General features: G+C 46.6%; 1 protein-coding gene across 3 annotated transcripts in view; it reads right to left on the reverse strand.

Annotated features, from left to right (window-relative positions):
* PHKA1 (phosphorylase kinase regulatory subunit alpha 1) overlaps nt 1-24,160 on the reverse strand; it is a 1,293,387-nt gene that overhangs the window by 158,874 nt on the left and 1,110,353 nt on the right. For all 3 annotated transcript variants that reach the window (XM_086942009.1, XM_086942008.1, XM_086942010.1), the window contains one exon: nt 13,423-13,581. In XM_086942009.1, the coding sequence (XP_086798135.1) occupies nt 13,423-13,581 (159 nt within the window). The remainder of the gene's footprint in view (nt 1-13,422; nt 13,582-24,160) is intronic.

Below are 24,160 nucleotides of genomic sequence, written 5' to 3' on the forward strand. Positions count from 1 at the left end.
TCTCACAGTCCCAAGCTGGCAGAAGAAAAAATCTTCTTCCCAAGATTATCAAGCTTCTTGGATTTACTATGTGGTGGAGCGTTCGGAATGCGCTTTTGGAAGTAGAGGCTTGGACCACCAAGCTCGCAGGGGTGTAGGGAGCTCGAGGTGGAGAGCCTTGGCTGCCCTACGCAACACCACTGCATAGGAAGCTCCCTCCTCCGTAGCCACAGTAGGAGGAGACAACATGCCAAGGTCAGGGGATGTATCAAGACCACTGGCATCCCCTAGGTCCTCTCTCCAGTCCAGGTCATAATCCAACTGGTCGGTCAGAGGGTCACCTGACCCCGCCCAGTTCTCCTCCTCGTTCTCCTGGTGCCAATCTGGCCTGAAAGGGACCCCAGGAATGAACAAGGGCAGGAAAACCCCACTCACCGCCAGCCGAAGGAAGCGGCACCGTTGGAGGTGTAATGAGGTAAACCGAAGCTGATCCGGATCCAGGCCTGGATCCATGGGGGCCCAGTGGTGCCGGGGCCAGAGCCGCCGGTGGAGAAGGCCTAGGACCCCCAACTGAGTCTGCGGAGCCGGAAGGCGTGCCAGCGGAGTCGGACTGCCCAAAGATGCCATAGATTGCCTCGTAAAACTGACGAAGCTGGGCTGGCGTCGCTCCGGAGTTGGCCCTTCATGCTCTGCAAACAGAGCTGCGGGAGGGGGCACCGCCCACATCCCTTGTCGTGTCAGCCGACCGACGGGGAGGAGTTGAAGAGCGACAAAGCTTTTTCGACTTCTTCTTCGACTTACCTGACCCCAAGTGCGAAGACTTGGATGACGACTGCTGATGGTTCCGCGACCGGTCCCTGGACCTCCCTCATGACCGGGACTTCGAATAGCGCGGTGCTAAAGAAGCTTTTGGGACCACTCCCATAAAGACTTCGGGGCCATGGTCCGGCAGTCGGAGCACGACTTGGGGTCGTGGTCGCGCTCCAGGCAAAAAAGGCACACGCTGTGCGGATCCGTCAACAACATCAGTCAGGTACAGGAACAGCAAGCCTTGAAGTCAGGCATTCCTACGTGCACCAGGAGTCGGTAGGACTCAGAAAGACGTCAACAAAAATCACTCAAAAAGTTCAGTCAAAAAGTGACTGGAGGTACCACGCTCTCTCTGATCTGTGCTGGCTTGCGTGGAAGAAGAAAGAACTGACGTCACCACACGAGGGCGGCGTCTAAGTAGCTACCGCGACGTCAACCCGGCGACCACAATGCCAACGACGGACGCAGAGTCGACCAACGCCACCTTCCGACAAGCAGAGGTACCGCTGACGAAAAACTTTCCAGATCCAGTCCGACGCCAGGGGGTAATTCTAAGGTAAGGAATATATAACTAACTGTTTCTTTCAGATGTATTTTTCTAGCAACTGCACAAACAAAATGCAGCACTTATTAAATGTAACAGTGTAAACCAGTAGTAACCAATGGCAGAGCCAGCCTTGCCACCGTCAAATATGACTTTGGTGTTTCTTCACTGCCAATGCATGCAAAACATTAAGTATACATGTCCTACCTCTTAAATACCATGCACCCTGCCCTATGGGCAGTTTAGGCTTATCTTAGGGGTGTCTTCTAAGTAATAAAAAGGAAAGTTAAGGTCTGGTAAATGGTTTGTTTTTTAAGGTCAAAATAGCAATTTGAAACTGCATACCCATGCTGCTGTGGCAGGAATGTAGTGCCATATACTAGGGAATTAGGGTAAATTAAATGTGCCACTAAGGTGTATGCCAATTTTACCATGTTGGAAGAAGAGCGCACAAGCACTTTACACAGGTTAGCAGGGGTAAATGCAGAGATTTATAATCAACAAAAATAAGGTTCAACAAAAAGGCAAAAAATCCCAGGTGACCATGCAAGAAGGACAAATTTCCAACAACATTGCTTCATAAGTGGACTTCAGAGAGTGTCCATCAAGAGAATGAGCCCTTTTTAGATGGTCTTGAGAAACCTTCTAAATCTTGATCCGATGATGGCACGTCTCTAGATTTTGCTTTCTGAAGATAGAGCAAAAGCCTATCTGTCCTAAAGGTTTTAGTGGAAAATGTAAAGCACCTGGGGAAAATAGCCACTGGGCAATTACAAGATTACATTGCTAAAAATGATCATGCATTCTTTGACCTCATGGTTAGGACAGGGGCAACAACATGCATTCTTTATGTCAATATTCAGAATGCAGTCTCTTTTTAGGTCTCGCTGTCAAGCGAAAGACCTATTGTTGCCGGCTTGCGGGGAATGTGAGACAGGGGATGTGCACGCGCTTTCGATCGGCGATTTCACCCTGTGGGCGTGCACGCCCAGCCCGGAGCCTTGCACATCTCCTGTTCTCAACATTCACCGCTAGTCAGCTTCTGGCCATCGCTCGCGTACACACACAGCCACACTCACGCATGCACACACACAGACACACGCACGCATGCGCACACACACACGCATGCAGACACACGCACGCATGCACACACACACACGGACGTACGCTGACACAGACTACCCCCCCCGCCCACTCACCAGGTCTCTCAGGCTCCTCGCGTCCTGCAGTGGTGGCGGCATTACACACGGACACATTCATTTTTGGTAGGCACCGGGGTATTAAACGATTTGCCCACTATTACAAGATATAGAGCAGATGCACTACGCCGCATTCAAGATCTCTCTAGCACAACAGGGATTTCCTGGAAGTCCGCCTTACGTCACAGAACATACTCGCTCTCTCATTGGCTGTCCTCTCACGTGACATTGTTCAAGACCTATCCTTAGCCCTGTTCTCGTAGGCAGTTGAAACCGGCTGGGACTGCTCCAGTAGGACGGCGAAACCCGGGCGGCGCTGTGACCACTGCCCGCCATGGAGACTTCTCTCCCCCCCCCCCCCTCGCTGTGAGCGCCCCCTTTCCCTCACTCCCCCCATCCCCGACACCGAGTACTGGCTGGGACAGAGGAGGCATTATCCCACCCAGGCCAAGAGCGTAGTGGGATGACTGGCTCCTTTGGAACCATGGGAGGGGAAGTTATAGGTACCGGGGTGCTGTAGTGCGTGTACATGTGCGTGCGTTTTCCTCCTGTAATGCACCGTTTGCTCCTCTTGTATTTTGTTTGCTCACGATTGTCACTTTTTCCTCCTGTAATGTAAAGTTTGCTTTTGTAACTTTAGAGTAATTTGCCTCTCAACAAGTTTTGAAATGTTGACAAACAGAACTTGCCTAGTGTGAGATAAAGTATCACTGTTTTGCTGGTCAGACAAATCAGCGCTCCTGGATTGCCCTGTACCCTACCGGTACTCTTCCCAGCCAAGGAGCACGGTTTGCCCAATGTAAAATATAGAGGCCTCTCCCACTAATGTACACCTGCTATGTGCTTGCTGTTAGCTCTCTCCCCTACATCCCTCTGTTACCGTCCCCCTTCCCCCCCCCACCACTAGTGGCGTAACAATAGCCCCCCACACGCCGGGAAGGGGGGCAAACTCACGGGGACCAGGCTTTAAAGCTCCTAACTGGGTGGGGGCTCAAGTTTCCTTGTGCCATGCCCCCCCCTTGTTGCAGTCTCCCTCATGTATTTCTCTACCACTTCCCCTGTGCCTTTTTCCTCGTGCCCCTCCCACTCCTCGGTGCATTTCTCCAATTCATCTCCCCAAAACCGCTCTACATCTCTGTTTTTTCCGAATATTAAAAACACAAAAGAGTGTTCCACACACGTTTATTTTTATTATTTTATTGACCAATCTAAGTATATAGCCAGGGCTTTAAGTGAGATGAAAAACCTGGGGGTCTCTCAAATGTGCGTGGTCCATATAATTAATGGCGTGGCTTATCAACACCTAAGCTAATTTGTGATTACCAGTGTGCCTCGCTGGTATTTTGCTGCTTCTGTCTTTGCATCGGGATATATAATGCAATAAGAATCATTATACAGATAACAAGTTAGGACTATTGGCGTTGTCAATGGGTATCAGTTGCATAAGATAAATAATCGTGATCAATATAAGGAGAAGGAAAATCTTTGATCCATCCAATTTCCTTGGGTTAACGTAGATTATCAAGAGGGGGGTGGATCACTTGTCCTGCTGAACCCGGATTATTCGGTATTCGTTGCGTCCCTTGACGTTGCTGCGATGTTCGCAGATCCTTTGTTTTGCCTTGCGGCACGTTATTCCTATGTAGTTCATGCTACAAGGACATGTGATCATGTAGATCACATGACTTGTGTTGCAGTTCGTATGGCTGCGTATGGTCCATTTGAAATTAGGCAAAAGTTCCAGTTCTTTAGTTGGTTTTGTTAATGGACATACTGAACAGGTCCCGCAGGGGAAGTGTCCCATTATTGGTGGTAAGTCCCAAAGGGTAGTCTGGCTTAAAGGGGCCTGCGGTTTAGGTCTTGTATGGACCAGTTGGTCTTTGAGGTTCCTTGTTCGTCTATTGGCGAAACGGGGTTTGGGCCAGGTGATGTTCGCAGAGGTCAGAATTCGCCAATGTTTATTTATGATTTTCTTAACTTGGTTTGCCACTGGGCTGTATGTAGTGACACATGTAAGGAGATCTTCTCCTTCAGATCTTACTGTCTCTTCAAGTAGGTTTTCACGGTTCTGATTTCTCGCTCTTTTTTCGCATTTCCTGATGGTTCTTTGTGGATAATTACGTGCTGCAAGTTTTGTGCACAGATCAGTGGCTTGGCTTTGACGTCCCTTTGACCTTTTCCCAAGGTAACACTTCTGTTTTTTATAGGCATTAAAAGAGTGACTCCGAATAAGAAGGGATAAAGTTATCTTCTTCATATACGTACACCCTGGTCCTGAAGAAAGCCCATTGATCATTTGACGAAAGGGCTGAAACATGTCGACCTTTTTAATATCACGAAGACAGGTAGCATAGAGAATCCTAATATTCTCAGTACGCATACCAATAAGTTTTCCAACACTTCTAACCCGAATCCAGACTAATAAATACGTCTTCTGGATTTCGAGTTATTTTTAAAATCACCACTTCCACTTATCACTGGACACTACTGCACAACCTTGGATTAAAACCTCCTGGTGGAGGCTGCATATATAAAAAAAAAACTATGATTATGCAGATACCCGAGTGCCCTAGCGGAGAATCAAGATATACCGCTACCTCACGTTAAACAACTCGAGTGCATGAGGGTTCTTTTACCAAGGGACGCAACGAATACCGAATAATCCGGGTTCAGCAGGACAAGTGATCCACCCCCCTCTTGATAATCTAAGATAAATAATCAACAACTTTGGATCCGCTGTAAATTATATTGAAAATGCTTCTGTTCTGAAGTGATGAGACTGGGGAAGAATTATAACGAGTCTCTTTGAAGTCACATAACAGGCAGGGGAGGGTGGCACTGCTGCAGAGTTACAATTTGTTTTTCACCCTGATGGTGAGGGACCCGTCTCATTTATTCTGTATTTCTCATATGCCCTGGTTGTGTATGAATAGGGTTGCCTTTGTTTACTAAACACTACTCATTTTATCAGTGCCAGGCTTGGGCCTAGGGGGGAGAATTTTCGAGCTAGCGTTCATGAAAAGGGATGCCCTGCTTAAGATCTCAATAAGTCAAGTGCTTTCTGCGGAGATGGTTCTGCAGTCTGCATGTCTAAATTCCATTGAGTAAGCCACCCGTCCTCTATCACTTCTATTCAATTTAGTTGTAAAACTTGTTTTTTTAGGGAGTTGCTCGGCCGATACAATGTCATTGTGCTTTAAAAACACATACCGATATATTTGTTGTCATTGTTAGAAGGCCACCCAACTCTATGATTTAAAATGCCCACGGGATGAAGGTGAATGTACTTTTGCCAGATAAGCGAACAGTGACACTGAGAAATATGGAATTCTGTTTTTTTTCCCTGACCACATAACCGCCTATTTTGCAAAGTAAACATTTTCTCTTGGTATTAAAATAACGGATGTTTATTGTTATCCAACTGGGTAAATTTTTTTGATCTTGGAAGGATGAAAGGCTGTACGTACCCACCAGTATTTGACGTTGTGACCATGAGGTCAAACACTTATTCCTAGATTGGATGCATTAGCCCACTGAACAATCTACCAGACTGTGTATGTGGAAACCCCGATAAAACCACAGCAGAGTCACGCCTAAGGCCGAGTATGACAAGAACTAACTGCAGTGGTTTTAATCCTTTGATAATAAATATGTCCAGTTCAGGCAAAACCAGCTGCTAGAATAATTTAGCCTCAACTGTACATGTCGGGAAGGCCATAAGCAAAATACCAGTCACCCTGACATGCGCAGTTTAGTTAAGAAACCCTAACTGCCGGGTGCCAATAAACAACACCTACAAGTAAAACAAACATTGGCATCGCCAATAGGTCTCGTTTTTAGGTTTCGCCTGTCGAAAGCTGCGCACTGTGCAGCTTTTCGCGCAGGCGAAATCTTATGTCTACAGTATGTGTGTGTTGTCCTGCCCCTCTGTTCCATTGACTAGCTCCATAAATGGAGGATAGCCATTGGAACAGAGATCTGTCCGTCAATGCCGGAGCAGATTCGTGGGCGTTCCCGAGAATTTTAGGTTTTTGCCCACGTCATGCGGCTGTGGGCGTGTTTTTAAAAAAAAAATGTAAAGCTTTGTTTTCGCCATTTCGGAAGTGTCCTTTGCAGGGGTGGGTTGCGCGATGTCCCGCTGTCCGTTCCCGCCCGCTCCCGCTGTCCGTGAGCCCGTTCCCGCCCCCCTCCCGCTGTCCGTGTGCCCGTTCCCGCCGTCTTCCTTTTATTGCGTCGCACGTATTTATTTATTTATTAACATGCCGGTTATTAGTAAAGTACATGTAAAAGGCTAACACAGGTACACGCAAAGCTGCTCTTGATTTGTTTTAGGCTCTGTAAAGAACGTCAGCCCAGATTTGTACAGGATCAACGATTCTTTGTAGTTTCAATGCCCCCTCCCTTCTCAGCCGGGACAAGCCCCTGCCCTCGGAGCACACTGTGTTCACGTTGTTGTGCGGCGTCCAAAGGGGCATTGAACCGCTGGTAACTGGCAGTGCTGGGTGTATTAAACACACAAACCCTTGGTTACAGGACATAAGGATTATTATAGTGTGTGTGCAGAGTGCGCAGAGTGCAGAGTGCGCAGAGTGCAGATTGAGAAGTAGTGAGTGCAGAGTGAGTGTGCAGAGTGTGAGTGCAGAGTGGAGTGTGCAGAGTGAGTGTGCAGAGTGAGTGTGCAGAGTGTGAGTGCAGAGTGAGTGTGCAGAGTGCAGAGTAGTGAGTGCAGAGTAGTGAGTGCAGAGTAGTGAGTGCAGAGTGTAGAGTGAGTGTGTAGAGTGAGTGTGCAGAGTAGTGAGTGCAGAGTGCAAAGTGAGTGAGCAGAGTAGTGAGTGCAGAGTGAGTGAGCAGAGTGAGTGTGCAGAGTGTGAGTGCAGAGTGAGTGTGCAGAGTGCAGAGTAGTGAGTGCAGAGTAGTGAGTGCAGAGTAGTGAGTGCAGAGTAGTGAGTGCAGAGTAGTGAGTGCAGAGTAGTGAGTGCAGAGTAGTGAGTGCAGAGTAGTGAGTGCAGAGTGTAGAGTGAGTGTGTAGAGTGAGTGTGCAGAGTAGTGAGTGCAGAGTAGTGAGTGCAGAGTGCAAAGTGAGTGAGCAGAGTAGTGAGTGCAGAGTGAGTGAGCAGAGTAGTGAGTGCAGAGTAGAGAGTGCAGAGTAGAGAGTGCAGAGTAGAGAGTGCAGAGTAGAGAGTCCAGAGTAGAGAGTCCAGAGTAGAGAGTGCAGAGTAGAGAGTGCAGAGTAGAGAGTGCAGAGTAGAGTGCAGAGTAGAGTGCAGAGTAGAGAGTGCAGAGTGGTGAGTGCAGAGTAGCGAGTGCAGAGTGCAAAGTGACTAGGGAGTGCAGAGTGACTGCAGAGTGCTAGGGAGTGCAGAGTGAGTGCAGAGTGACTGCAGAGTGCTAGGGAGTGCTAGGGAGTGACTAGGGAGTGCAGAGTGACTAGGGAGTGCAGAGTGACTGCAGAGTGCTAGGGAGTGCAGAGTGACTAGGGAGTGCAGAGTGACTAGGGAGTGCAGAGTGACTAGGGAGTGCAGAGTGACTGCAGAGTGCTAGGGTGTGCAGTGACTAGGGAGTGCAGAGTGGCTAGACAGTGCAGAGTGGCTAGGGAGTGCAGAGTGACTAGAGAGTGCTAGGGAGTGCAGAGTGACTAGGGAGTGCGAGTGCAGAGTGACTAGGGAGTGCAGAGTGACTAGGGAGTGCTAGGGAGTGCAGAGTGACTGCAGAGTGCTAGGGAGTGCAGAGTGACTGCAGAGTGCTAGGGAGTGCAGAGTGACTGCAGAGTGACTGCAGAGTAATAGGGAGTGCTAGGGAGTGCAGAGTGCTAGGGAGTGCAGAGTGCTAGGGAGTGCAGAGTGACTGCAGAGTGCTAGGGAGTGCAGAGTGACAACAGAGTGCTAGGGAGTGCAGAGTGACTGCAGAGTGACTGCAGAGTAATAGGGAGTGCTAGGGAGTGCAGAGTGACTGCAGAGTGCTAGGGAGTGCAGAGTGGCCAGGGAGTGCAGAATGACTAGGGAGTGCTAGGGAGTGCAGGGTGATTAGGGAGTGCTAGGGAGTGCAGGGTGATTAGGGAGTACTAGGGAGTACAGAGTGACTAGGGAGTGCTAGGGAGTGCAGAGTGACTGCAGAGTGCTAGGGAGTGCAGCGTGACTAGGGAGTGCGAGTGCAGAGTGACTAGGGAGTGCAGAGTGACTAGGGAGTGCTAGGGAGTGCAGAGTGACTGCAGAGTGCTAGGGAGTGCAGAGTGACTGCAGAGTGCTAGGGAGTGCAGAGTGACTGCAGAGTGCTAGGGAGTGCAGAGTGCTAGGGAGTGCAGAGTGACTGCAGAGTGCTAGGGAGTGCAGAGTGACTGCAGAGTGCTAGGGAGTGCAGAGTGACAACAGAGTGCTAGGGAGTGCAGAGTGACTGCAGAGTGACTGCAGAGTAATAGGGAGTGCTAGGGAGTGCAGAGTGACTGCAGAGTGCTAGGGAGTGCAGAATAACTAGGGAGTGCTAGGGAGTGCAGGGTGACTAGGGAGTGCTAGGGAGTACAGAGTGCTAGGGAGTGCAGAGTGACTAGGGAGTGCAGAGTGACTAGGGAGTGCAGAGTGACTAGGGAGTGCTAGAGAGTGCAGAGTGACTGCAGAGTGCTAGGGAGTGCAGAGTGACTGCAGAGTGCTAGGGAGTGCAGAGTGACTGCAGAGTGCTAGGGAGTGCAGAGTGACTGCAGAGTGACTGCAGAGTAATAGGGAGTGCTGGGGAGTGCAGAGTGCTAGGGAGTGCAGAGTGACTGCAGAGTGCTAGGGAGTGCAGAGTGGCTAGGGAGTGCAGAATGACTAGGGAGTGCTAGGGAGTGCAGGGTGACTAGGGAGTGCTAGGGAGTACAGAGGGACTAGGGAGTGCAGAGTGACTGCAGAGTGCTAGGGAGTGCAGAGTGACTAGGGAGTACTAGAGAGTGCTAGGGAGTGCAGAGTGACTAGGGAGTGCTAGGGAGTGCAGAGTGACTGCAGAGTGCAGAGTGACTGCAAAGTGCTAGGGAGTGCAGAGTGACTGCCGAGTGCTAGGGAGTGCTAGGGAGTGCAGAGTGACTAGGGAGTGCAGAGTGACTGCAGAGTGCTAGGGAGTGCAGAGTGACTAGGGAGTGCTAGGGAGTGCAGAGTGACTAGGGAGTGCTAGGGAGTGCAGAGTGACTAGGGAGTGCAGAGTGACTAGGGAGTGCAGAGTGCAAGGGAGTGCAAGGGTGTGCTAGGGAGTGCAGAGTGACTAGGGAGTGCAGAGTGCTAGGGAGTGCAGAGTGACTAGGGAGTGCAGAGTGACTAGGGAGTGCTAGGGAGTGCAGAGTGACAAGGGAGTGCAGAGTGACTAGGGAGTGCAGAGTGACTAGGGAGTGCAGAGTGACTAGGGAGTGGAGAGTGACTAGGGAGTGTTAGGGAGTGGAGAGTGACTGCAGAGTGCTAGGGGGTGCTAGGGAGTGCAGAGTGACTGCAGAGTGCTATGGAGTGCAGAGTGACTGCAGAATGCTAGGGAGTGACTAGGGAGTGCAGAGGGACTAGGGACTGGGGAGTGCAGAGTGCTAGGGAGTGCAGAGTGACTAGGGAGTGCTAGGGAGTGGAGAGTGACCAGGGAGTGCTAGGTAGTGGAGAGTGACTAGGGGGTGCTAGGGGGTGCTAGGGAGTGCAGAGTGACTGCAGAGTGCTAGGGAGTGCAGAGTGACTGCAGAATGCTAGGGAGTGCAGAGTGACTAGGGAGTGCTAGGGAGTGCAGAGTGACTAGGGACTGCTAGGGAGTGCAGAGTGCAAGGGAGTGCAGAGTGCTAGGGAGTGCGAGGGAGTGCAGAGTGACTAGGGAGTGCAGATTGACTAGGGAGTGCTAGGGAGTGCAGAGTGACTAGGGAGTGCAGAGTGCAGAGTGCTAGGGAGTGCAGAGTGCTAGGGAGTGCAGAGTGACTAGGGAGTGCTAGGGAGTGGAGAGTGACTAGGGAGTGTTAGGGAGTGGAGAGTGACTGCAGAGTGCTAGGGGGTGCTAGGGAGTGCAGAGTGACTGCAGAGTGCTAGGGGGTGCTAGGGAGTGCAGAGTGACTGCAGAGTGCTAGGGAGTGCAGAGTGACTGCAGAATGCTAGGGAGTGACTAGGGAGTGCAGAGGGACTAGGGACTGGGGAGTGCAAAGTGCTAGGGAGTGCTAGGGAGTGCAGAGTGACTAGGGAGTGCTAGGGAGTGGAGAGTGACTAGGGAGTGCTAGGTAGTGGAGAGTGACTAGGGAGTGCTAGGGGGTGCTAGGGAGTGAAGAGTGACTGCAGAGTGCTAGGGAGTGCAGAGTGACTGCAGAATGCTAGGGAGTACAGAGTGACTAGGGAGTGCTAGGGAGTGCAGAGTGACTAGGGACTGCTAGGGAGTGCAGAGTGCAAGGGAGTGCAGAGTGCAAGGGAGTGCAGAGTGCTAGGGAGTGCGAGGGAGTGCAGATTGACTAGGGAGTGCAGATTGACTAGGGAGTGCTAGGGAGTGCAGAGTGACTAGGGAGTGCAGAGTGCAGAGTGCTAGGGAGTGCAGAGTGCTAGGGAGTGCAGAGTGAACAGGGAGGGCTAGGGAGTGCAGAGTGACTAGGGAGTGCAGAGTGACTAGGGAGTGCTATGGAGTGCTAGGGACTGCAGAGTGACTACAGAGATTAAGCTAATGGCAAATGTAAATGACAATGCCATTTATTTATCTGTTTTCAAAACCAACACATAAATACAAATTTTGTCATTTACAATGCCAATAGCTCTAACTTTTCCATAGGTGAAACCATTGCATTGTAAACGCTTGTTATCTATCTCTCTCAATTACTTTTTTGTATTTGGTCACCCCCTCTGTGTTTTCCCACTGTTTTCTTGTAATTTAAAAAAAATTGTAATGTATGTTTCCTTCCCTGTACATGCCAGCCCACCTCCCACGCCTCTCTGTCATGGCATCCTCCAACAGTGACATCCCCTCTTGTGTGCATATCTCTATCTGCGTGTGTTTTTTGCTGTGTGCGCGTTTCTGTATCCGTGCCTGTGTGTGCTTCTCTATGTGCGTGTTTCTGTTTCTCGGTGCACATCTCTGTCTCAGTGTGCGTGTCTATATCTGCGTGTATTTTTTACCTTTGTGTCTCACAGGTACAAATGCAATAGGTCTCGCATTTAAGCGAGTTTAAGCAATTAGTATTGTAAATGACAATGCCTTTCATTTATCTGTTTTAAAAACCAAAACATAATAAAAGGCATTGTCATTTACAATGCTAATAGCTCAAACTCAAGTAAATGCGAGACCTATTGCATTGCAAATGCTTGTTAATACAGGTTCCATATGGTCTGATGAGAGCTTGATTGGAAGTGTCAGACATGGTCTGCTTAAACCAGCTGTCAAATCTGAGGGGTTTTGTCTGAACTTGAATATGATTGGTTGAAGCCTGATTCTTCTGAAATGATGTGAAAAGGTTAATGCTGTGATCATATTAAAGCTTTCAATGCTATGTTTGACATTCTACTGCAGTCCACTGCTCAGTAGGACTACTGTGCGACTCCAAGCTCGGTGACAGGGACGATTCAAGCATGATGATTCAAGTGTGGGAATCCATGAAAGTTACGATAATGGAGAAACCAAAAAATTGACAACTTTTCATAACAACTACCTAGAAAATACTGGACATCATTCTGCAGCAGTCAATTCCAGATTTGATAATGTGTAGTGAAACTAGTGCAACATTCAATCCTCCCACAACAGGTACCATTAGCTTGAAAATAGACTGCACCAAAGGCCTTATGCTGCAGAAAACCCTTTTAAATGAGGGACAGACACACCGTTGCTAGAAGATCTGCAAAAGAAGTTTTGCATCAACATGGACATTTCTTTCACCAAGTAGATCAATTCTCAATTAAGCGTTTACATGTGTTATCTCCTCCCTGAATAAATCTGCCTAACTCTCAAACCTCTGCATTTTGCAAATATTCTTCTCTTCTCAACTGCCAACCAGGTAACTCTGAGCCACCTCCTCTCCATTATTCTACTTCTAATGTAAAGCTCCTGTTATTTCATTTCCTATATAGTTTGTGAGAACTGGTTCATTTTTTTGGGGTGAAGTCCACACTATGGAAATACAGTTTATACTGCCAGCACACCTACCACATCCCTACTAGGCAGTGGATCCCCAGATGCAGCCTTCTTTCATATGGTATGGGATTAATCAGAGATGACAAGATACTGGGATATGGTTGTACACCATCTTAACATGGCTCTGGGAGAATGATTGACAGTGTTGCTGGGGTATGTCTTTTAAGACTTTTCCCATGTTTGGGACCTTATAAAAGCAAGAGCAAATTAACAATAGCGTTACTATTAGCCAAGCGCAATATAGCCAGGGACTGAAAATAACCTGAAGCATCACCAATAAAGAAATGGCCAGTTGGACCTCATCCGAGATAGCATTTCTACATAACATATCTATAGAAACTTCCAAAGGCATCCAATTGGAGACCTGGGAACAAGTTGCCAGTGCCATGCTCCCTGGAACCATTATACTAAGACTGGACTGAGGACATGACAAAACGCTTTCATGCCCTAGTGAATGACCTACATTAACTCATGTAACTCTGATCTAGGTAGCTATATTCACCAGGAATTGGCTACTGAACCAATGTATGGTATAGGGCTTGCAAAGTGTAACAATCACCTCCTGAATTCTGTAGAAACTCATAGTTCCTGCTAATGACCTATTCATGACAGAATAGAGAATGTTTATTTTTTGTGACTTCACATGGTAGGGGTAATTGTTTTTTTGACTGGGGAAAAAAATAATGCAATCAATTAAGTTTATAAAAACAGAAAATGTATAATGACTTTTGCATTCTATGACTAAGACAAATATCACAATAGCACAGACATCTTAATATAAAAGAGGCGGTTGCTCACCTTTTGTAAAATCTTCCAGACTTTCTGATAAAATCCCACTGGTACCCTATTGAGAGCCCCGTCCAGCCGTCTCCTGCGCAGCCACTGACCCTGATGGCTGTGCGTATGATGGTCATCGGCAAAACCAGACATGTCTCCAGAAATTGACATTCCAGGTTTCTTCAAATGCAAGGAAAGAGATTAATATTTAAAAAGAGGATCTACAACAATAAGCATTTCTTTTCAAACATCAGACATCAAGTATACCCTTTCGCAGTAGAGTAGTGTAATTGGTGTGTAATTTAATTACCTTATTTCAGCAAATAGATAATGCTGCCAAGCTTTACAGGTTTGCCGTTAAGGTGCGGTCAGAAAATCTATATGCAAATTATGCACAAGGTTTATCTGAATCTTGAAGCAAGTTTACAGACTGCCTAAAACAGATAAAAATGCTGAAACCCGGAAAATGGATGAACTTGTAACAAGGGTTGTCCAGCTAGGCTATATTCACTACAGATGTACATTCAGAATATCCTCTAGTGTAAATTTGAATTCACAGTGGCATGTTCTTTGGTCCAAAAAAGAAGTGATAGATCTTGAATGATTGATCTTAAGCCTGAAATGATTAAAACCAATTTCATCATACTGCCGAACAACTGCTGTCCCATTTGAGTTTCCATCCAGCATTTACACAAGGTCTTAAGAATTTGCCTAATGAAAATTGATGAAGCAGGATTTCAGCAATTCCTTGCAATCAGCTTTTTAGGTCTCGTGCCTAGCGTTGCAGTGCTCAGCGCAAGATTTCTTGTAGGGGGGTTTGAAAACTGACCTAGGAATCGCACACGCTAGTGTGTGTGCTTTTTGTTTTGGGCCAGGCTATTGGCCTTTGCGTGCGTCTTTTTACCAAAGACAGCACGCAATTGGCCAAAGGCGGGCGCATTGCTCCACCCATGGCCTGTTGGTGTCTGTTACCCGCACGGCCGGCATCATGTGGTTTCAATTATCATGCCCAGACATGGGCGCGATAATTAAAACCACATGGCTCGCTGTGGCGCGCACGCACCACTCGCAGGCTTGTTCTTTTTTGGATCCATTTCACAGGGAAGCAACTTTACATTTTGATACGTTGAATCGATATGAGCCCATATGATTTTTTTCGTGTATTATGCTAAATGAAAGAAGTGTTTTCTATATAGTTTTGCCTACGATGCTCTGTATGTTTAATTAATTAGTTATTTTCATATTGGGGATTTTTCCCGGTGTGTGGCAAACGGTAAGCATTTCACACTCGGCACCCTCCAAGGCTTTAATTATTTTAATTATTGCTCCCTTGCGTACGCTCTATTTATTTTCTCCAATGTCGCTGGTATCCACAAAGGCCACCTTACGTTTAATTTTTAGAATCTAAAGTGCTAGGTATACGAAACATAACCTTGAGAATAATACATTGTACAGAAGGCGATCTTTTATTGATCACCTAACTAAATTTCACAAAAGCTTGGGCAATGAAAGAGAAAAGCTGCGTCCTGCAGCTGTCACCAGATGACCCTGGGGCCAGGGGGTCAGCAGTTGGTGGGTGGGCCTCTGGTCACACCTCGACCACTCGCTGGCGGCGTGCTCCAGTCACAAATTTCAAAGATACTCGGTTTCCCTTCTCGTAGAAGCGTGAGCTGCGGTGGGTGACCGCCCCTCGGAGGCAGCACTTGGCTGGTTTCCCCTTCCCTGCCAATAGTATTCACAGGGGAGGAGAAGCAGAGAAGGACGAGTTTTCGCGACCGACTCTCCTGTTTGAAAACTTCCTCTGGTGCCACTAACGCCGGCTGCTGCATTTTCAGCCAGTTCACCTGCGAGGACAAAGAGGCTCAGAGCGCCAGGGAGTCGGTGCACACACCGTGGGTAAGTCTTAGAGGTGGGTAATGCAATCCTGAGGAGGAAACGGTGACGCTGGGCAGGCGTGCCTCGTCTCCCACACCTCCCTTTGCGTGGCTGTACGAACGCCCAAACAACGGACTTATGCTTATTTCCTATAACTTGTAATGTTTACCCACCTTTTTTTAAGTCAGTTTCAGTTTATTCCTAGGTGGCTCCAGCGTGAATTAACTTCAACCTTCCCAGCTCGCAGGTTTTGATAAGTGCTTTACAAATTGAATATTTTCATTCCATTTTTTCTTTTTTATAATTCCTGACTTTTAGAGACGGGGCGTAGATAGGCCTCTGAGGGGCAGGGGGTGCTGCTTCCAGGGTGTACCCATTCTATCTCATGCCTCCCCTTAGTGATGATATGGTGGGGTGAGAGGGGGGTGGTTATGCCACTGCTTCGAGACTTCTATAGTGCGCGCGGGAGACGGCATTCAAGCTCTCATACTTCCTTACACCTAGCTGTGCAACTCTTTCCTTAGTAAATTGGCGTCCTTGTTTCATCATGTGTTGCACCTGACCAGCGCTCTGCATGTGTTTACGTATGTGATTTAGGTGTATAGCAGAGCGCCGCACACGTCACGTGTGTAATTGCCTCATATTGTGGCGTTGTTGCTGAACCCTGCACAGTAATTTCCCTAATAGAACAAGCATTTGGAATGCAATAGGTCTCGCATTTGCGAAATTTTAAGCTATTGGCATTTTAAATGACAATGCCTTTTATTTTTATGTTTTGAAAACCAACACAGAAATAAAAGGTTTGTTGTTTACAATGCCAGTAGCTCAAAGTTTTGCAAATGCGAGACCTATTGCATTGCAAATGCTTGTTTATGTTGTCTGGATTGATGTAGAGAATTGGCCAGGTCACATTGTAAATACAGTGACAGCACTGTGATGTAACCAATGGGCCAATAGTACATCTGGGCATGCGCTCCAAAAATATCTCTTACCTGTACTATCTTCACGTTTCCATGCTCCAACTGCACCCTTAAATACTACTTAAATGACCTGTAGACACCCTAACATTACCCTATCTTCATCTGAGCTTTAACTCATTGTGTATCCTTATGTTTCATAATAAAATTACTATTTTCAAAGATGATCCTTTCTGGGATGACAATTCACCTTCTCTATCTACCTAAACTTTCCAATAGATGGTGCACTGAACAGTCTTTCAGAAAAATTTACCTTGAATTTATTTTTTTCACATCAACACCCTTTCAACTATTTTACAAGAGCTTCTGGCCTCTCACCAAGCCGGTTTCCGTTCAGGTCATTCGACCGAAACCGTGGTGTTAGCCGTCTTTGACGAGCTTAAAGCCAAGGCCGACGTCAACTCTCCCCAAGCTTTGATCCTCCTCGATTTGTCCGCTGCGTTTGACACGGTCGACCATAACATTCTTTTGGACCGTGTCAGCGCAGCGGGCATACGAGGCACTGTCCTCTCTTGGATCACCTCCTTTTTGACAGGTCGTTCTCAAGCTGTTCACCTTCCCGGCTTTTCTGCTTCCCCCCCTCCCGGTGCCCTGTGGGGTCCCCCAAGGTTCCTCCCTTTCTCCCCTTCTTTTCAATCTCTACATTCACCCTCTTATCTCTTCCCTTCTTGAGCTGGGGGTCTCTGTGTATAACTACGCTGACGACCTCCAGCTCGTCTTTGACCTTTCCTCTTCTTCTCACGCTTTATCCTTTTTTCATTCCACCATGGTTTTTATTTCTGGGTGGATGAGCGCCAACCACCTCAAGCTCAATCCAGATAAGACTGAGCTTGTCCTGATTGGCGGCTCATCCAGCCCCTGGTCCTCTGCTTTCTGGCCTCCCATTCTTGGCCCTTCCCCCACCCCCGTTCCCTCCGTTAAAACTTTGGGCATCAAGGTCAGACAGGACCTGTCCATGCATGGCCAGGTCAGTGCCGTGCTGTCCTCCTGTTTTCTCTCCCTCCGGATGATCCGGAAAATCTCTCGTTTCTTTTCTCTTGACTCCCTTAAAATTATTATTTCTGCCCTTATCACCTCCCGCCTTGATTATGGCAATAGCTTGTTCGCTGGCATTCCTGCCTATGAAACCCGCCGCCTACAAGCTATCCAGAATCAGGCTGCCCGTCTCATCTTTCACTTGCCCAAAACCCATCACATCACTCCCGTCCTTAAATCCCTTCACTGGTTGCCCATCTTGCAGAGATCCCTGTTCAAATTGGGGTGCCTTGTTTATCGGGCCCTTGATCACTCTGGATCGGCTTTCATCAATTCTCTGATTTCCCTTCACACCCCTGCCCGCACTCTCCGTTCATCATCTTCTGCCCTCCTCACTGTTCCCCGCTTTCGCAAATCTCGCACTGGTGGAACCCGCTTTTCTGTTCTTGCTCCCCGGTTCTGGAACTCCCTTCCTCTTCCTATGCGTTCGATTCCTATCTTTTCTCACTTTCGTAAAGCGCTAAAAACTTTCCTGTTTGCCCAGGCCTACCCCCGCTAAACCTCCTGGCCCTGTCTGTCCGGTTCTTTAGAGCTCCCAGCGCCAGGAAGCCGTTTGGCCATCGCGCGCTATACAAATATTTTCATTCATTCATTCATTCATTCATTCATTCATTCATTCATTCATTCATTCATTCATTCAAATTGGGTTAGTTCGTAACAGCACTGCACTAGCCTTCAGCTATACGACATTGAACAACTAAATCAAATACTAAAACAACATAATTATCAAATGTAAATACAAAATCGACACAATTTCATTGCAACTATACATCACAGCCTAGACACTCACTTAGACTCCACTTATTGCCTTCTGAAAGTGTTACACACTGAAGTACCACTGACGAACAACAAGAGCAGCACAAGGTTAAACAAATTAACGTATGTTCTTGAACGAAAATCAATGACTCCGATATGAGGAACTTTTACTTGGGAAAGTTAAGACAAAAAAGAAACAATAATGACAAACCTTGCTATTAATGAAAGCCCATTAAAAAACAAACTTGTGAAAAAAGGAAAATGCTACTTACCAGTATGCATCTGTTCTTAGCATGTAGAGCTGCAGAGTTCTACACTTTGCATTAGATCGCCACCTGGTGTTGGGCTCGGATGATTGCATGTTGTTGTCGTCTTGGAAGAAGGCTTTGTAGTCACGAGATAGGTGACTCCTCCCTTGGACGATATTGCGCATGGGCATCGCTTCATCCTTAGATTGTTTTTCCCCATGATGGGAAATGATGGAGTTAGTAGAAAGAAAGAAAGGATGTCCATGCGTGTATATCTAATTAAGATAAAACTGGAAAAGATACAGGTCCTGGGGAGGCGGGAGGGCGTGTAGAACTCTGCAGCTCTACATGCCAAGAACAGATGCATACTGGTAAGTAGCATTTTCCGTTTGAGGCATATGAGCTGTAGATTCTACACTTTGCATTGATTGTTCAGCAGTGTCTCCCCTAGCGGTGGTCACCTGTATCAGTTGCAGTAGTTTGAAAGAGTTTTGAGAACAGCTTGACCTACTGCAGCTTGCTGCTTGGCTTGCACATCAACGCAATAGTGTTTAGTGAAGGTGTGTGTTGTAGACCATGTTGCTGCCTTGCAGATGTCTTCTAGGGGAATGTTCCCTAAGAAAGCCATCGAGGCTCCTAGTTTGCGTGTAGAGTGCGCTCTAGGAGGAACTGTTAATGTGCGTTTTGCTTTTTGGTAACATACTTGAATACATTTAACAATCCACCTTGCAATTACTGATTTGGAAATGGGGTTGCCTTTATGTGGTGGAGAGAAAGCTACAAATAGTTGTTTTGTTTTACGAAAGGCTTTTGTACTATCAATGTAATATAGAAGAGCTCTTTTGACATCTAGTGTGTGTAGAGCTCTCTCTGCTACGGAATCTGGGTTTTTAAAAAACACAGGTAATTCTACAGATTAGTTTAGATGAAAAGGAGTAATTACTTTAGGAAGGAATTTAGGATTAGTCCTTAGAACCACTTTTTTACGGTGTAATTGAAATAAAGGTTCTTGTATTGTAAAAGCTTGAATTTCACTAACTCTTCTAAGAGAGGTAATAGCAATGAGGAAAGCTGTTTTCCATGTGAGAAATTGTAATTCACATTTGTGTAAAGGTTCAAAAGGGGGCCCCATGAGCCTCATAAGAACAATGTTTAGGTTCCACACTGGAGACGGTGGTAACTTAGGAAGAATAATTATTTTTAATCCTTCTATGAAAGCTTGTATTGCTGGCACTCTGAACAACGACATATGTTGTCTGTTTTGTAGGTATGCTGCAATGGCTGCAAGGTGTAATCGTATAGACAAATACGCTAGATTACACCTTTGTAAATGAAGCAGGTAACAAATAATATTTTGGATGGAAGCATCCAATGGATCAATCTGATTATTTTTGCAGTAAATGGCAAATCTCTTCCATTTAGCTGCATCGCAAGCTCTAGTTGTAGGTCTTCTGGCTTCTTTAATAATATGTATACAGTCTGGTGGTAGGTTAAGATAACCAAACTCAAAAACCTCAGGAGCCAGATCGCCAGATTCAGTTGATTTGGATCTGGATGCCTGATGTCTCCATGGTTCTGCGTTAGCATTGATGGTGTCAGAGACAGTTTTTGGTGTGGAACTAGAGAGAGTTCTAGCAGCGTGGTGAACCACGGATGACGTGCCCATTTGGGAGCTACTAGGATCATCTTGGGAGACTGTTGTCTGAACTTGCGTACTACTAGTGGTATTAGTGGGATTGGCGGAAAAGCGTACGCAAATCTGCCTGACCAGTTCATCCATATCGCATTGCCGTTGGACAACAGGTGTGGAAGCCTGGCGGCGAAGGCTGGGCATTTTGCGTTTTCGTGTGTGGCAAACAGGTCTATGTCTGGATGACCCCACTTGTGAAAGAATGGTTGAAGAACTTGTAGATGTAGTTCCCATTCATGAATCTGTTGTGTCTGTCGACTTAACAGATCTGCTATCTGATTGTGAACTCCTGGAAGGTGTTCTGCAAGCAGATATATGATTTGCGGAATGGCCCACCGCCAAATGTTTTGTGCAATTTGGGACAGTTGCAGGGAATGTGTGCCTCCTTGTTTCTGTATGTAGTACATGGCTGTCATGTTGTCCGTCCGGATTAAGACAGCTCTGTTCTGTATGTGACCCTGAAAGGACTTTAGTGCCAGGAAAATTGCCAGCAACTCCAGGTGATTGATATGAAGCACCTTTTGTTGAGCAGTCCACCTTCCCTGAGTTGTGTGGTGGAGCAGATGTGCTCCCCATCCTGTTAGGGATTCATCTGTTGTTAGTACTATTTGTGGAACTGGCTCTAGGAACGGCCGCCCCTTGGATATGTTTTTGGTGTTCCACCACTGCAGAGAGCGATGTGTGCGGCTGTCTATCAACACCAGTCTATTAGCTGTCCTTGAGCCTGGTTCCACTGTTGTGCTAGACATTCTTGTAGAGGACACATTTGCAGTCTTGCATATGGCACAATAAAAATGCAAGATGCCATCATGCCTATTAGTCTCATGAACACTCTGGCTGGGAGAGTGTGTGGATGTTGACATTTTGTGACTAAGGCTTGAATGCTCTGTATCCTTGCTGGACTGGGATACGCTAGAGCTGTGGGCGTGTTTATTGTAGCCCCTAGGTATTGATGTACATGAGAGGGCTGCAGATGCGACTTGGTGTAGTTGATTGTGAAGCTCAAGTCGTGCAATGTTTGAATGGTCTGCGTAGTGTGTTGGACACACTGATTGATTGAACTGGTTTTTATGAGCCAATCGTCTAGATAAGGGAAGACATGGATTTGTTGTCTTCGGAGATGTGCTGCTACTACTGCTAGGCACTTTGTGAACACTCTTGGTGCAGTTGTGACCCCGAATGGAAGGACTTTGAACTGTTAATGTTGTCCTTCCAGTACAAACCTCAGATACTTCCTGTGAGAAGGATGTATAGGAATGTGGAAGTAGGCGTCCTTTAGATCTAGTGTTGTAAGGAAGTCGCCTTGTTGTAGCATTGGGAGCACTTGTTGTAAAGTGATCAAATGAAAATGATCTGAGTGTATATATTGATTGAGGGGCCTGAGGTCTAGAATAAGTCTTAGTGTCCCATCCTTTTTGGGTATTAGAAAGTACAGCGAGTAAACCCCTGTTCCTTGATGTTATAAAGGGACTATTTCTATTGCGTCCTTTTGAAGAAGTGATAGGACTTCTGCGGACATTGGACACTGCCTGGGTGGTATGTGTGGAGGGGTAGCTGTAAGTTTGAGGCAGTAACCATACTGGGTAATCTGTCTTACCCACTTGTCTGTTGGTATAGTACTCCAGATAGGTAGGAACTGTGTTAGTCTGCCCCCCACAGGAGTGGAATGCTGTTGGGGGAGCAGAGGCAAGTCACTTGTTTGTGGTGGAAGAGGTTCGATTATTGTTATTACCTCGACTTCTTCCCTTATTGTTGTTGCCTCTATAGCCTCCTCTATAACATCCTCTACTGGAGGATGTTTGTGTATTTGATTTGAAGGAAGCTGAATTTTCTGCTCCAGTCTGTTTGGAGCCTCCTCTATAGAAGGAGCGACGAAAGGAGCCTCTAGCTTGGGTGGATTGTAAACCTCCCATAGATTTGGCTGTATCTGTAACTTTTTTCAACTTTTCAAGTGCTGTGTCTACCTCTGGTCCAAACAATTGCTGTTGGTTAAATGGTTGATTTAAGATGGTAGCTTGCACTTCAGCCACGCATGACGTCTAAGTAGGACACTGGTGTTTATAGCTCTAGATGCAGTGTCTGCTACATCGAGCGCTCACTTAATTGAGGCATTAGAAGGAATATGCTAATTACCAGTATGCATCTGTTCTTGGCATAGAGGGCTGCAGAGTGGTACATTATGAATAGATCGCCATCTGGTGTTGGGCTCGGATGATTGCACTTTGTTTTTCTCTTGGAGAGTCTTTTGTATCTTGGTGACTCCTCCCTTAGTTGGTAGTGCGCATGGGCATCGGCTCCATCCTTAGATTGTTTTGCCATAGTAGGGTTAGATGGAGTAGTGTAGTAGAATACAGATAAGAATGCCCATGTAAGTGTATCTAAATAAGAATAATGTTGGAACAGACACAGATTTCCGGGGAGGCTGGGAGGGCATGTACCACTCTGCAGCCCTCTATGCCAAGAACAGATGCATACTGGTAAGTAGCATATTCCGTTCGAGGCATATGGGCTGCAGATGGTACATTATGAATAGACTATACAGCAGTTCTCTCCCTAGCGGTGGTCGCCAGTGTCTGTTGCAACTGTCTGAAATAAAGTTTTTAATACTGCTTGCCCCACTCTAGCTTGTTGTGTTGTGTGCACATCTACACAATAGTGTTTTGTGAAGGTGTGTGGTGTAACCCAGGTAGCTGCTTTGCATATGTCATCTAGTGGGATGTTTCCCAAAAATGCCATAGATGCTCCTAGTTTACGTGTAGAGTGAGCTCTAGGAGGAACAGTTAATGTTCTCTTTGCTTTTAAGTAGCATATTTGAATGCATTTTACAATCCATCTGGCAATGCCCGCCTTAGAGATGGGATTGCCTTTGTGTGTTGGAGAAAACGCAACAAATAGCTGTTTTGTCTTTCTGAAAGTTTGTGTTCTTTCTATATAGTACAATATGGCCCTTCTAACATCTAATGTATGTAGGGCTCTTTCTGCTACTGTTTGTGGTTTTGGAAAGAAAACCGGTAATTCCACTGACTGATTGATGTGGAATGCTGAAATTACTTTTGGTAAGAATTCTGGGTTTGTTCTAAGAACCACCTTATTTTGGTGTAACTGCATAAATGGTTCTTGAATTGTAAAAGCCTGCAGCTCACTTACTCTTCTAAGTGACGTGATAGCTATGAGGAAGGCCACCTTCCATGTGAGGAATTGTATTTCACACCTATGCATAGGTTCAAAGGGTGGCCCCATTAGTCTGGTAAGTACTATGTTGAGATTCCAGACTGGGGAAGGTGGTCTTCTTGGTGGAATGACTCTTTTGAGTCCTTCCATGAAAGCTTTAATTGCTGGTACTTTAAACAGGAAAAGATGTTGCCTGTTTTGTAGGTACGCCGCTATAGCTGCGAGATGAACTCTTATAGAGGTATATGCTAAGTTACATTGCTGTAAGTGTAGTAAATAGCAAATGATTTGTTTAGTGGATGCGTCCAGAGGGTTGATTTGCTTACTGTTACAGTGTATAGCAAACCTTTTCCATTTTGCTGCGTAGCATGCTCTGGTGGTAGGACGTCTTGCTTGTTTAATGATTTCCATACATTCTGGTGGTAGATCTAAATATCCAAACTCTATGACCTCAGGAGCCAGATCGCTAGGTTCAGTTGTTTGGGATCTGGGTGCATTATTTCTCCATGGTTCTGTGTAAGATGCATGGGTAATAATCTTAGCTTTTGATGTGGTACTTGTGAGAGTTGTAGCAGTGTGGTGAACCACGGCTGTCTTGCCCACGTGGGTGCCACTAGTATCATTGTCATTGAGTGTTGCTGCAGCTTCCGAACCAGTAACGGAATTAGTGGTAGAGGAGGGAACGCGTAAGCAAATTTGTTGGACCAATTTATCCATAGTGCATTGCCCTGGGACCGTTGGTGTGGGTACCTGGATGCGAAGTTTTTGCATTTTGCGTTCTGATGATTGGCAAACAGATCTATCTCTGGTTGCCCCCATTTTTGGAAGAATGGCTGCAGCATTTGGTCGTGCAGCTCCCATTCGTGTACTTGCTCTGACTGTCTGCTTAGGATGTCTGCTATCTGATTTTGAACTCCTGGAAGGTGTTCTGCTAACAGATAGATCTTTTGAGGAATGGCCCATCTCCAAATGTCCTGTGCTAGTTTGGATAGTTGGAGAGAGTGTGT

This window comes from Lissotriton vulgaris, chromosome 10, assembly GCF_964263255.1.
Source record: "Lissotriton vulgaris chromosome 10, aLisVul1.2, whole genome shotgun sequence".
Taxonomy (NCBI): Eukaryota; Metazoa; Chordata; class Amphibia; order Caudata; family Salamandridae; genus Lissotriton; species Lissotriton vulgaris.